The sequence below is a fragment of the Carassius gibelio genome, chromosome A9 (assembly GCF_023724105.1).
Source record: "Carassius gibelio isolate Cgi1373 ecotype wild population from Czech Republic chromosome A9, carGib1.2-hapl.c, whole genome shotgun sequence".
NCBI classification, from domain to species: domain Eukaryota; kingdom Metazoa; phylum Chordata; class Actinopteri; order Cypriniformes; family Cyprinidae; genus Carassius; species Carassius gibelio.
The window spans coordinates 15,946,952-15,960,496 of record NC_068379.1 but is presented as its reverse complement, the minus strand read 5'-3'; the positions used below and the strand labels follow the sequence as shown (position 1 = coordinate 15,960,496).

The following is a 13,545-nucleotide window of genomic DNA, read 5'->3' as shown; positions in this document are numbered from 1 at the left end:
TGAGTTACTGGAGCAGCCTGACCAGACTGGGAACATGCTGAAATGAGAAATGTGAATCACCTTTTCATTAGTCAGATTCAAAAGCATGCTGTACGTAAGAGACCTTCTTTCTTTCTGGTTTGCATTCATTCATGGAATCTGATGGAATCTGGATATGTCCATTTTACATATAGACTCAGAGTCCAAAAACAACACTGAACAGCTGTAAATGTCATTTCAAACATGTCAGTCTGGGATTTATACTTGAGGCGGGTCTTGTGGGGGTGGAATGGATCAGGAGATTCCAGCCATTCCCTCCGGCTTTGGGGCAACATTTGAAAGCTCGACTCCCCTCTGAACCCCACTTCCAGTTGCCTTTCGGCTGTTTTGGTCTGTCTGTCACCATGACTCCAAGCTTGAGTTTGACTCTTTTCCTCCATTAAGTGTGAAATCTGTTCGTTCAGCACAGTCTGACTCCTGTGTCTTGCAGTCAGAGTTTCTCGTGAAAGTGCTCTGTAAGCCAAGTCACAGATGGTAGTTTTCACAAGTTGTGTTTATTAGATAAGACTTAAATTATAGTGAATCTGATGATGTATAGAAAATGATGTACTTATACTTATGTGACTGACAACAGATCTTACTGTAAATCATCGTTAGATGTATTTTAAAACATGTCTGACTCTGAGATTATCTTCACCATCAAATAGGTACCAAAACACCATGGTGTTGCTAATGTTTTCCTGAACAGCTCACATGTGAGAAACAAATCATATCTATTTTCTGCCTCCTACTGGTCGTATGAAGTATTACACACATTCACTTTTCCGCCAACCTGCATCTAAAAACTTTCAAAAAGTATGCTTATTGAACATAAAATCACCACAAAAAGCCCTTAATTACAATAAAATAGTACAATAACCTATTTGTAATTATTAACCTATTTAAATACATTTCGGGCTGGTTCTGCTGTGTCCTGTTGTATTATCAGTGTACTGTATGTAACTATCTGTTAACAGCTCGCCATCTAGTGGACATAAATAAAATGTGCAGAACACCTCCTTCAGAAATAAATCGAAACTGAAGTTATAAAAGCACTGATTCTGTTGTTGAAATGGGACGGGTCAAGTTGTCACACATTTTACTTAAGTGTATTTTTGCTAAGGTAGATTTAGTTTCTGTTGATATTCACCAGGGCTTCTCGGAAATTCATTTACATTAAGACTGTACAGCTGTTACTGTAACAATAATGTTACAACAAATATGTCAAACTGATAAATAGTAGACCTACTAAACAGTAAGTAGCACAGTACACAATTCAAAATTATGAGATTTTATTTTTCCTACAAGCCATATTTCACATGTTCTACAGAAATAAAGATCAGTATCACTATTGAAATGAATGTACATTCAGAACCTCGTCTATGTGCCAGACATTAGAAATGTGTTGCCTGTGCATTTGCTTGTGCATGCGTGTGCTTGTGTAACAGTGTTTGTGCAGCGTTTTGTAGATATGTGGTGGTTTTTTCATGCAAAGCCTAGCAGTGAGTATTGCTTAAGACTAAACTACACCATAAGTACAGACTTCAAGCCTGAGCTAACTAAAACAGGTTCCAGCTGTCAGCTTGTCTTTGGAATAGACTGATTTTTACAATCGTCACAACCTCAACTAAGCACATGTAACAATTTCACCCATTGTTTGGACAAGCAACTACAGTCACTGAAGTCTATGAACAGACAGTGCTGTTCTCCTATGTGTCAGCTGGTGGTACATTACAGTCTAACACATGCTTAGATTTACAAAACTAGCACAATATACCTGATGAAAAGGAATGAATAAAGCAACTGACTCATAACAAACAACCTGCCTGTCTGGCAGTTGTGACCTGACATCTGAATAATACAAGTACTCAATACCAGATTTTGTAAAAAATAATACAGCATTAATTCGGCACATTGAAATATCAGTTACCGTGGGCAGTCTATACATATACAGTCTAGTCAGTACAGTTTATATAGGATTATGGAACACTGAATTTGAAAAAAATATTCAGGTTATAATGCACTGATACGTACATGAAATGATGCTATTTTATTGTGACACAAACACTCCAATGGCATCACCTGAGCACAAATCAGTAATAAATAAAAACAACATTGTTATGATTATTGAAGGATCATAAATATGAAATGTTCTGCTTTAAAGTTTCCCTCTTCAGATGAGATCACATTGAGCAGTAGACAAAAGGCTTTGGGAGTCTGTGCTGCTGTTATTGTTTGACTCGTGATTGTCTGGTAATATCGGGGAGATGCATGCATCAGCAGGAGCGCCACTGTGGTTTCTGGACCCCCTCTCCCTCGTGGGCCCCTTGGATTCATCCTAACCCCCCCAACACCCCCGTTACGGCGCCCCTGTACATCAGTAGGTGTGCAGCAGCTGAGCTGTGAACTTATCACAGTCTTTTACATTCAGTTACATTTATATCCTAATTATTTGAGACTATAAAAAATAAAATAATTAATACAAATAAGAAAAAACCTGTGAGAATGATAGTTGGTGTACTTGGAATTGTCAGTGACAAACTGCATTTTGTAAGAAAGCATTACATTTAAAAACATATCTCTGTGCTTCGGGAGTCGTGTAAAATGTGTTAATTAATAATTCATGTTAATTCAAATTAATACGCGTTTTTATTTTACACATATGGATAAAAGGAATTTAAAATACACTACTATTCACAAGGTTGGGGTGGGTAAGAATTTTTAATGTTTTTAAATTTAGGCTGAATATATTTGATCACAAATGCAGTAAAAACTGTAATACTGTAAATTATTATTACCATTTAAAATAACTGTTTTCTATTTAAACATTACGCTGAATTTTCAACATCATTACTCCAGTCTTCAGTGTCACATGATCCTTCAGAAATCACTCTAATATACTGACATTCTAACATTTATTATTATTATTAGTAGTAGTATTATTATTACTATTTTCAGTGTTGAAAAGTTTTTCTGCTTAATATTTTTGTGAAAACTGTCATTCATTTTCCAGGACCCTTTGATGAATAGAAAGTTCAAAAGAAAAGCATTTACAAAAAAAATAAAAATAATAACAACTTTTGTTATTTTGATCAAATTAGTGCATCTAAATAAAAGTACTTTTATGTTTTTGTTTTGTTTTTTATTATTGTTATTGTTATTTTAAACACTCACACAAAATCTTACTGACCCCAAAGCTTTTGAACAGCAGTGTAGATTTGTAGGTCAAAAATTAAAAAGATTTGGATTAATGTCTCCGTGGAGAAACAAATGAAAGGTGAAAAACTCATTATATTATAGATTAGTTTTGTTACAGTATCGTATGAAACTAAAATGTGCTTTGTTTTTCCAACGATTCGCTCTTTATTGTGGAATAAGCTGCCCTGCCTCACAGACCCTCCATAATACAACAATAATTCATTCTGTCTGCTGGAGCCCAAATCAATCATTTCTACGTCAGACGATACTTCAGGCCATTCTAATCTCATTCAGTCTTGGCACGAAAAGAATATCTGATAAATTCATTAGCAAGTGGCAAACAGCAAAGCAATGCATGCCACAGAAATCACGGGCAAAACACAGTGGATCATCGCACGGCAAAGGTCAGATTAATTGATTGCTTAAAATAAATACAACAGTGCTGCAAAAACATTAATTGAGATATTTTGCATTGAATTGCAAAGTATGCAGATCAAGCAAAAAAGACAAGTAGTAAAGGACTCAGGAATTTTTCTGTAATTCAGTTTGTGTCTTTTTCCTGGTTGTGGTGCTAGAAATGGTTCAACATCAGGAAGCTATAACCTTTCAAGAACCCTTACATCTATAATTTTGAGGGGGTTTGTGCTGATTAGTCATTTTGACTATTGATTCATAAGATCTCAACGTGTATGAAAAGATTACTAATGGATTATGGGCCATTTCTGTCAATTCTGAAGCTATTTTTCAATATGGATATTTCATAATTATCTTACTGACCCTGAACTGTGGTCTTTAACCTTTAGTGTAATTGTGCCTAATACAGTACATTTCTGTGTGCTTTCTTTACTGAAACGAGTGTTACGTCTACACTGCTGGTCTCTAGCTCTATTATACTCTAAAATATAAACATACAGTATAATTAAATCATTTTGGAGGACAACAGGTGGGATGACATGATGTAACAGAAGGATGATCTCTAAAACTGACCTAAACGAATTATAGGCATGTGGTTTCAAATACACATTCACGTGATTTTTCATTAAACAGAGTATAATAATATAGTATAAATTCATGTTTTCCTCCATAATTTAAGAGAAAGAACGAAAAAAAAAAACATAAAATGTGGCATTGTAGAATTTCATGGATGTGACCAGTAAATGCTGATCTCTGCTTAAAACCAGTGACTCCATCCAAGATGATATCTTGAGTGCCAGGAATGACACCGATCCACTGACCAGCTCATTCTTCTTCCTCCTTCCTTCTGTTAAATGTTGTGCTGAGTGAAAGAGGACATCAGGATCTGGTCGGAGTGGGGATTCTACAATACATGATGCTGAACTGGCTGCCAGCAGACATCATTCCTGGATGTATTTGGGTATCATTTGAGTCGAGAGAGCAGCAGGAGCTAAGAGGGATAACTGGATCCATATGATGCCTTTTTTGTTCTTCTAAACCAGCATTATTCAAAGCGCTCATAGTTTCGAGTTTGTCTTACTCGTGGTACCATGTCGATCAACAGCCTGCAGGACAAATGAAGAATGGAAAGATTCACATCAGAGACATTTTAGTGCAAATGACTAATGTCTTTTTGAGAAAGCATCAGTATATTCTCAGTGAATGCACTTACTTGACCCCATAAGCTAGAATGATGAGTCCAATCAGGACCCCAGTGGTTCCGTCCAGGTACCAGATGGTGGGATGATTTCTAAACACCTCAGCACTGATGAGGATGGAAAACCCCATGACGCCTCCAACCATAGAATTAAAGCCTTCAGAAAAAAATAAATAAACAAAGCAGTTACATTTAATGTGTTATTATAAATAACAGAAATGTTGCCTTGGCAAATAACTTATGTATAAAATTACTATAACTAAAATCAAATGAAATAAGAAAATAATGAAAACTAAATAGAAACAATATAGCATAAGAAAATTGAAATAACCAAAATTAAAATGAAAACTGGAAATATAAAAATAAAAGGTCATTCAAAATATTACAATATGATTTTTTAAAAACGTTTTTTAAACGTTTATTTCTTTCTTTTTTAAGACTCATCACACAATGAAAATAGTGAAAGTGAAAGTCGTGACATTTGCCAAGCATGGTAACCCATACTCGGAATTGGTGCTCTGCATTTAACCCATCCAAGTGCACACACACACAGCAGTGAGTAGGGAACACACACACACACACAACATGAACACACACCCGGAGCAGTGGGCAGCTATTTTTCCCAGCACCCAGGAAGCAATTGTGGGCTGCTCAAGGGCTCTTCAGCCACGGGTATTGAGTGTGGAAGAGAGCACTGTTCATTCACTCAATTGTCACTCAAAAAACAGGATTTCATTTATTTTTATTTTTTTAGATTCAGAATACATTTCAAAATGGTATTGCTGTAGAAATTTAACAAATTGAATTGCAATTAAATGCAAAATGACCACATAGACCTTTGGTGATGCTTGTGTCTAAATGAGAAAATATTTCATGTAATTTAACAGATTTAGTCAGTGAATGCATATTTTATAAAAAATGATCCACTGTTGTGCTCGCGTTGAAAAAATGACCAAAGAAGTGAGAAATTGGTCCTTGCGACTGTAAAAAATATTATATTCAATTCATATATTCAAAATCACAGAGGCATGTGGCACCATGATGTTGTGAGCTAATAATATAAACTTAATCGAAAACAGTAACATGGTATGTGCTAATGATGTGTGTGTGTGTGTCATACCATCAGTGATTAGGGCCCTGCTGGTCAAAATCCTTCCCAGCATGAACTTGGCAACAGCAAGAATGGTACACATGATGCCACTGACGATAGAAACGCTGAACAGGAAGTCGTCCTGGCAGAGAGACAGACAGTTACAGACAGAAAGAAGAACTGCTCACAGTAGAAATGAAGCAGGGTCCATATGGTTGAATCATGAATTGGGAGGTGGGTACAGGCAATACCATCATGGAGACATTAAAGCCAAAACCTTAAAGGCCTGTGAAAGTAACAGAGGGATAAATGTAAAGCAATATCAGTGGGTCTTTCAGTTATGTCTAGTCGGCTCTTGAGGCAATACAAATGAAGTGCAGTTCATTTTAAGCACAAGTGAAAAGTAGCCAACTTAATATTTAAAAAGTAATCGAATAAGCATGATAAGAAGATTAGACTAGATTATATACAAAGACTAGATATGAAGACTCACACAAACATCATGGCTTCTCGTAAGTACACAAACACAAATAACAAGTTAACAGAACTATTCTAATAGCTGTGGAAAATGAACACGTGTGTATCAGAATATGGACATTTATCTGAAAATATGTAAACATGCATGGTCAATGAAACTGATCACAAAAGCTTTATCACAAAGATTCACAATAAAAAGCCATGACAAGACGAAGACAAATGAAAGCAGATCTCCAAACAAAGCACCAAAAAAAGGAAAAACAAGAGGTACATAAATAGCTTTTACATATAATAAAAATGCATAAACGACTAGTTTATGAGGACATTTTCAGGTGCATCGTAGATGAACTACAGCTGGTTTTGCTTCTCTTGCTTTTCTCTTTTCTCTCCAAACTAAGAATGTCTGCTTTCCACCCACACAACATCCAGAAGCACTTCTACTACATTTCTAACAAGACAGTTTGTTCAGAGATCCTCATCTCTGAGGAACAGCTGAGAGTCAAAGAATGTGTTTCAATTCAGACTTTCATCTTGTAAGCTGTAGACTGGCTAGTTAAGACTGACAGTTTGGATTAATTGGACCACACAGTTTTCAGTAAGGCCACCTTAGAGATTCAGAGTGATGGGTGCTGACATGAAGAGTCCAGGTCTAATGAATGTGGAACTGCAGGCCGACAAAATGAAAAAAAAAGAGCACATTAAAGAAGGTGGGAGCTCACTTCTAAATCATCCATCCTAATGCAACAGTAGATTGCTGACAGAACAGATGTCTTACGGCCAGCAGAATTCCATCATTAAAGTGATGTTTCATTAGCACTTAAGGGCTGAAAAAGGCTTGAATGAACTTGTTTTTTTTATTTCTCTCTCTCTGTCTCTCTCTCTCTCTCACTCTCTCTGTGTGTGTGTGTGTGTGTGTGTGAGCTTTTGTTTTTGTGACATATCAGGACACAACTCTGTATAATGACTTGGGCATGACACAGGTATTACAAGTAGAGGGTTACTTATGAGGACATAACTCATGTCCCCATTTTTCAAAATACTTCACAGTAAAATCATACAGAATTATTATTATTAATTTTTTTTTTTTTTTTTTTTTTTTTGAGAAAGTAGAAATGCACAAGTTTCCTGTGAGGGTTAGGGTTAGGTAGGTTCTATTACTTCTGTGATGCTCATACTCTGTGGTGATGCAGATCTGGAGTTTTTGTCCGAGGGCACCCTCCAGCTTCCAGTATAAATAAAACATACATTGCATGAGTTTATAACTCTCCGTAATGGCCCATCCATCCTATTTTGGATAAAAGTAGGAAAAATAATACTTCTCTTAAAATACATTTTAAGTAGATATATAATAATCCATGTCCTTCTCCAGTGTACAGAAGTGTAAAATTAGTTTTTTATTGTTCATTTATTTTAAAAAATCCCATTTTTAATTGCAAAAAAAAAAAAAAAAAAAACATGAACAAAACACTCCAATGGCAATTCATCAGAACTGAACCAAACTGGGGGAAAAAAACAGTATGTATTGAACCGTGGACTAACTGCATTGTTGCATCCCATAAATATATATTATATATATATTATATATATATTTACTATATCCCTATCCAAATAAACTTAAATAAATAAATATATATATATATATATATATATATATATATATATATATATATATATATATATATATATATATATATATATATATATATATATATATATATATATATAGAAAGAGAGAAAGAGAGAGATTTGTTATTTTAGTATGCTATTATAGCATGTATTAATATTTTAAGTTAGTATTTATTTTTATATTTTCAGTTTTAATTTTAATTTCACTTTGTCATTTTTAACTTAGATTAAGTTTAAGTAAATTTAGCATGTTGAACTTTTTTCATGTAGTTGCCAAAGCAATATTTTTTCAAATTTAGGTTTTTCATTTAATATTTATAAATTGTTATATTTTAGCTTAATTTCAATTGGTGGAAACTATTTTTAATAGTTTTAGTTTTACTTAACAACAACAATCTTGGGTGCAAGTCACTCAATCCACTGCAAATTTTATTTACAACTAGTCAGGATCTTGGCAGCATTTTCCTTCTAAAAATAGACATATTTAATATAATTTTCTGCACATTAGAGATTCATCAAATAAACCGCAGAGGAAAGTGATAAAAACTCATTCTTGACCCTCCCGCTGTGCTGCTGGAATGAACCATAGCAGATCTCTGACACCTATTATTCCTGTCAGTGGCATCCTTTATGTGTGACTCCAGACTCCTCACACTCATTAATATTTTATAGTGTAGGAATATGAAAAGGGTGTGAACTGTTATTTCCCAGCCAGAAAAAAAAAAAAAAGTGAAAACACTGATTTACATTTAGATTTTCTTTAATTATCGTGGAAAGGTGATAAGTTTATATATAGCCATTTTTTCTCTCTTTCATTGTTTCTGCTATCCTTACATGTTTCACTCTCCAGATCTGTATATCAGTTTACATTTTGTTGGTAAAGGATCATAAAAAATTATGTTCAGTAATATCACAGTAGGGATGTATCAGAGATTTATCAGAGGCGTAAAATAGATGAGAGTAAAGTCGCAATAGCATTAATCACCACCTCTGAAACGATTATCATGCAGCTCTTTAGAGTGGTACCAGTCTTTGATTAATTAACGGATAAAGACTGAACACATTGCTGTTAGCTGCGACTGCTGGAAAAATCCACATCTGACCTGTGAGATGAAATACATAGATACAGTAGAAAGAGGTTGTCAGGTAACCTAAAGTCATTTTTATGGGTCAAATGAGGTAGAAATAGGTCCTTCATTGAACAATTACGCATTTGATATGGTGTGAAGATGACTGTGAACTCCATCGCTATTTGTCTAATTCACGATTTATTATATTCACTGCAAGAAAATGTTACCTTAAAATTATGAATTTGATACACTGCCATCGAACTCACCACTTCAGGAAGAAGTTTGGTGGCCAGATCATGGATCGCCTTCCCCAAGATACACATAGACGACAAGATGAAAATCACTCCCAGGATCACACATGCTCTGTTGATGGAGAATGCAGAAAACATATGCTGATAAAATAACCCATTTAATCAAATCTCAGATGGCTTTATATGTTTTTGAGTTCATATTTAAGTTACTTTATCATTCTAATGATTGGGGTCAGTAAGATAAAAAAGCTGACAATGAAGACAATGAAGACACTGAAAATCCAGCTATATCATCACACAAGTAAATCCCATTTCAAAATATATTCAAATAGATAAGAGTCATTTTAAATTGTAATAATATTTTACAATGTTATGGTTTAATTGCACCTGGGGAACACTGGCCTCGATAGATTAAGAAATTATTTGTTTTTCATATGAAACCTGCAGAAACCTGATCCACTCTGAAAAACATGAAATTTGCCCACGATACATGTTCAGATTCCCTGTATGACAAGCGGCCACCGGTACACCTACAGAGACCTGCAATTCCTCTCTAGTATTGCACTATAAATCTCCCTTTCTGACACATCGACCAGAGAAATGAGATTCGCAAGCCCCCACAGACTGAGGATGAAACCAGCAGCCAAGGCCTTTATCAACATAATACGTCTCGAATTGAGACAGTCAAGGTGAAAGCCAGAAACATGGCAGATCACTCAGCAAACCTGATAAATCGAACATGTTCAGACTTAAAAACACGTCACACTAAATGTTGGTAGGAACCAGTCGAAAGAGAAAAGATTTTGTGTTCTACCATGCTCCACCACAATCCCAAATGTATAGCTTTACTAAGAATAGGACTGACAGTGAAATGTTGACTTATATTTTAAAATGTCTGAAATATTTTTTGGTAACACTTTAGTATAGGTTCCAATTCACACTTCTAACTAGTTGCTTATTAACATGTCTATTATTAACATATTGGCTGTTTATTAGTGCTTATTAAAGGGGGGGTGAAATGCTCGTTTTCACTCAATATCCTGTTAATCTTGAGTACCTATAGAGTAGTACTGCATCCTTCATAACTCCAACAACTCTTTAGTTTTATTATATTCATAAGAGAAAGATAGTCTGTACCGATTTTTCCCGGAAAAACATGACCGGCTGGAGGCGTGACGTGTGGGCGGAGCTAAAGAATCACGAGCGCGAGTAGGCTTTTGCGTAGAGAGCGTTTGGAAGCTGTGACATTACCGTGAGGGGAAAAAAACATCATCCAAAACAAACCATGGCTAACAGTCAGATTCAGCGTATATTTATGATCCAGAATCAGATCCCGAGGCTGAAACTGAACGAGAGCAGCAGCAGCAACGACTCGCTCCGAGCGGTGCTCGAACCCGGGTCTCCGATGGGAGACGGACGCACTAACAAGGAGGCAGAGATATTTGAAGCAGTTTTACTCACCGCCTGCGGTTCCAACACATGATCGTGACCCTTTTTCGTTGGGACTGCATTATCTTTAAGAAATAAACGATGTGCAAATCCGTCATCAAACTGGGCTTTGTTTGTAAAACAAGCATCTTCGAAATGCAGGGAACAAACACAAACACTTGCACAACTCCGTTGATGCTCTGTAAAAATAAACTCCATCCACTGGTCCCTTAATGCTGTTTTTTTTTTGGTAATCTGTGCAGGGTTGTCTGGCCCTGGCAACCAAAAACACACTTCTTTTGTGACAATTCGCGACGCTCTCGCTCTGATCAGTGAATGTCTGTGCTCAGCCTCTCAGTGCTCTGCTATACGGGAGCGCGCGCTCTTCCGGCAGAAGTGCCCTTAGGACCCATATAAGGAAATTCCGCTCCATCTAACATCACACATAGTCATACTCGAAAAAAAACTTTCCGAAACTTGTTCCAAAAATACTCCTTCAAACGTACAACTTAATTTTTGAAACTTTGTCCATGTTTAGCATGGGAATCCAACTCTTTAACAGTGTAAAAAACTCAGTATGCATGAAATAGCATTTCACCCCCCCTTTAAGTACATATAATGCATGACATGCCTAATCCTACCCAATACCCTAAACTTAACAACTACCTTATAAACTATTAATAAGCAGCAAATAAGGAGTTAATTGAGGCAAAAGTCATAGTTAATGGTTAGTTAATAGTGTGAATTGGACCCTAAAATAAAGTGTGACCTATTTTTTTTTTTTTTTATGTTGGTCACAAAGGAAGCATTATTCATCCTTGTTGGTAATTTGCTGAAGGTTTTTTTGTACTAAGCAGTGCCCTACATACCACAGACAGCTCATCTTTTGTTTACTTACATGTATTCTCTATGGGCAGAGTGAACCGCTGCCGCGTTGCTATAGCGCCACAGCACTATAATGGAGGAAAGAACATCTAACGTCGCGTCAAACTGAAAAACAACAGTGAATCATCAGTGCTATAGAAATGGTGATTATCTCACTAAGTCACAAACTGAGGTTCAGTGATACATTAAAACACTCCCAGTGCTGCCTTGAGCACATGAATGTAATGAAGGTAAATGTAATAAATCAAAAACAAAACCTGCGTCATAAAAATATCCTTTTAAGCAGCTCATCATCTTTTTGTTCCCAGTGTCATTAGCAACCATCTTTCATATCTTACATTAGGTTTATGGATAATATAAAACGGACACCATTTCTATAATATTTACACATAGCTTGACGAGTGAACATTAAGCAGAAACAAATACACACTTTTCCAGACATCTTTGCCTAAAAATAACATGTAATTCATTAACACTGAAGATTATACTTACGGCAAACCCAAAAGCTGATGCACTGTGTCTCATGAAGGATACAGCTAAAGGGGGAGAACAAAACAACAGAGAAGAAGAAGAGAGAAAGATGTATTTATATATAAGCTGTATTTATATATTAAATTACAAATAATACACAGTACAGAATTTACAGCGCTGACCAATGTAAAGCAGCTTCTGATGGATATTTCTGAACTACAGTCACTATCATTCTGAACATTAAATAAAAAATAACACAGTATCACCATTGTTTTTTTGAAAATGGTACAATGAGAATACTAGGTATTAAGCACATAAATATCATCTGTATTATATAATATGTATTATTCTATTCTACACCACAGTATGGTTAAGGGAAAAGCAGTCACACAAAAAACAAACAATGGTAATAAAAAAAAAAATTGCAATATAATATAATGTAATGTAATGTAACATAAACCAAAAGCTGGGACAGGAAAGGTAGAAAAACATTACAAATGGAATAAAACATAATGTCTTTTGAACAGACAAAATCATAGATAAGTCAACAGAGGGCAACAGACAAACTGCTCTTGGAAAGTCTGGTGAGGGGATTGTTCCTTTTGTGAAACATCAGTGACAGGAAGTGCCTCCTGTACACGTTCAGCTCTGAGTCCAAACTAATGGCTCATTCAAAGCTCAGGTCTGTTGTACAATGCCAGCTATTGTTATCAGATGAAAGTGCAATTGTCAAATCCCATATTACATTTATCAGTAACAGAATCCACAGTCAACTCACCCCTCTATTTGCATCTATTAAAATGTGAATTGAAAAAGGCTTTTTTTTTACTCTTTTTGACAAATCTCACGTCTCTACAAAAATTCTCCATTTTATCAAGCGTGAGCTTCATTTGAGAGGCTCTATTTGCTGCCTGCCTCTTGAGTGGAGAACTCTTACTGTTTATTGATCTCCAACTTTAAAGACAGACTCGACCACCACGTGTCATAGCAACAGAGGGCTTGTGCACTGCACAATGCACTGCCCTTGAAACAGAAGAACACCTATTGTTATGCATGGAAAACAAACAATGTTTTGTTTATTAAATCAAATGATAAAAACTACTGAGGATGTTCCCATAACTAATTTTGATGCAGTCAGTGCATTGTAATATATAATATCCAACAATGTCAGAGTGATGGCATTGTGGTCAGTACAAGTGTTAATCAGTGGTGAGATCCGACCAGGTCCAAGTTTGGCCAAGATTGTGTTTCCATCACATTCTATCTCTTCAGCTTATCTCTCGGGCAATAAAAATGTGGCAAAAAAGCAAGAAAAAAAGCTACTTGCACAACGAAACAAGTACATCTAAAATTGAATTTCTGCATTTAGCAGATCAACAGTGGCCCAAAACTATGGCTGAGGGGTCATAATACTAGAAT

General features: G+C 35.7%; 1 protein-coding gene across 1 annotated transcript in view; it reads right to left on the bottom strand.

The window, feature by feature from the left end:
* Window positions 1–1,322: 1,322 nt before the first annotated feature.
* Window positions 1,323–13,545, bottom strand: part of LOC128019746 (transmembrane protein 163-like) — a 29,698-nt gene continuing 17,475 nt past the window's right edge. The window contains exons 3-8 of the mRNA XM_052605938.1: window positions 12,148–12,191; window positions 11,669–11,760; window positions 9,358–9,454; window positions 5,949–6,060; window positions 4,844–4,985; window positions 1,323–4,736 (exon numbers count right to left, since the gene is read on the bottom strand). Of these exons, the coding sequence (XP_052461898.1) occupies window positions 4,676–4,736; window positions 4,844–4,985; window positions 5,949–6,060; window positions 9,358–9,454; window positions 11,669–11,760; window positions 12,148–12,191 (548 nt within the window). The 3' untranslated portion in view covers window positions 1,323–4,675. The remainder of the gene's footprint in view (window positions 4,737–4,843; window positions 4,986–5,948; window positions 6,061–9,357; window positions 9,455–11,668; window positions 11,761–12,147; window positions 12,192–13,545) is intronic.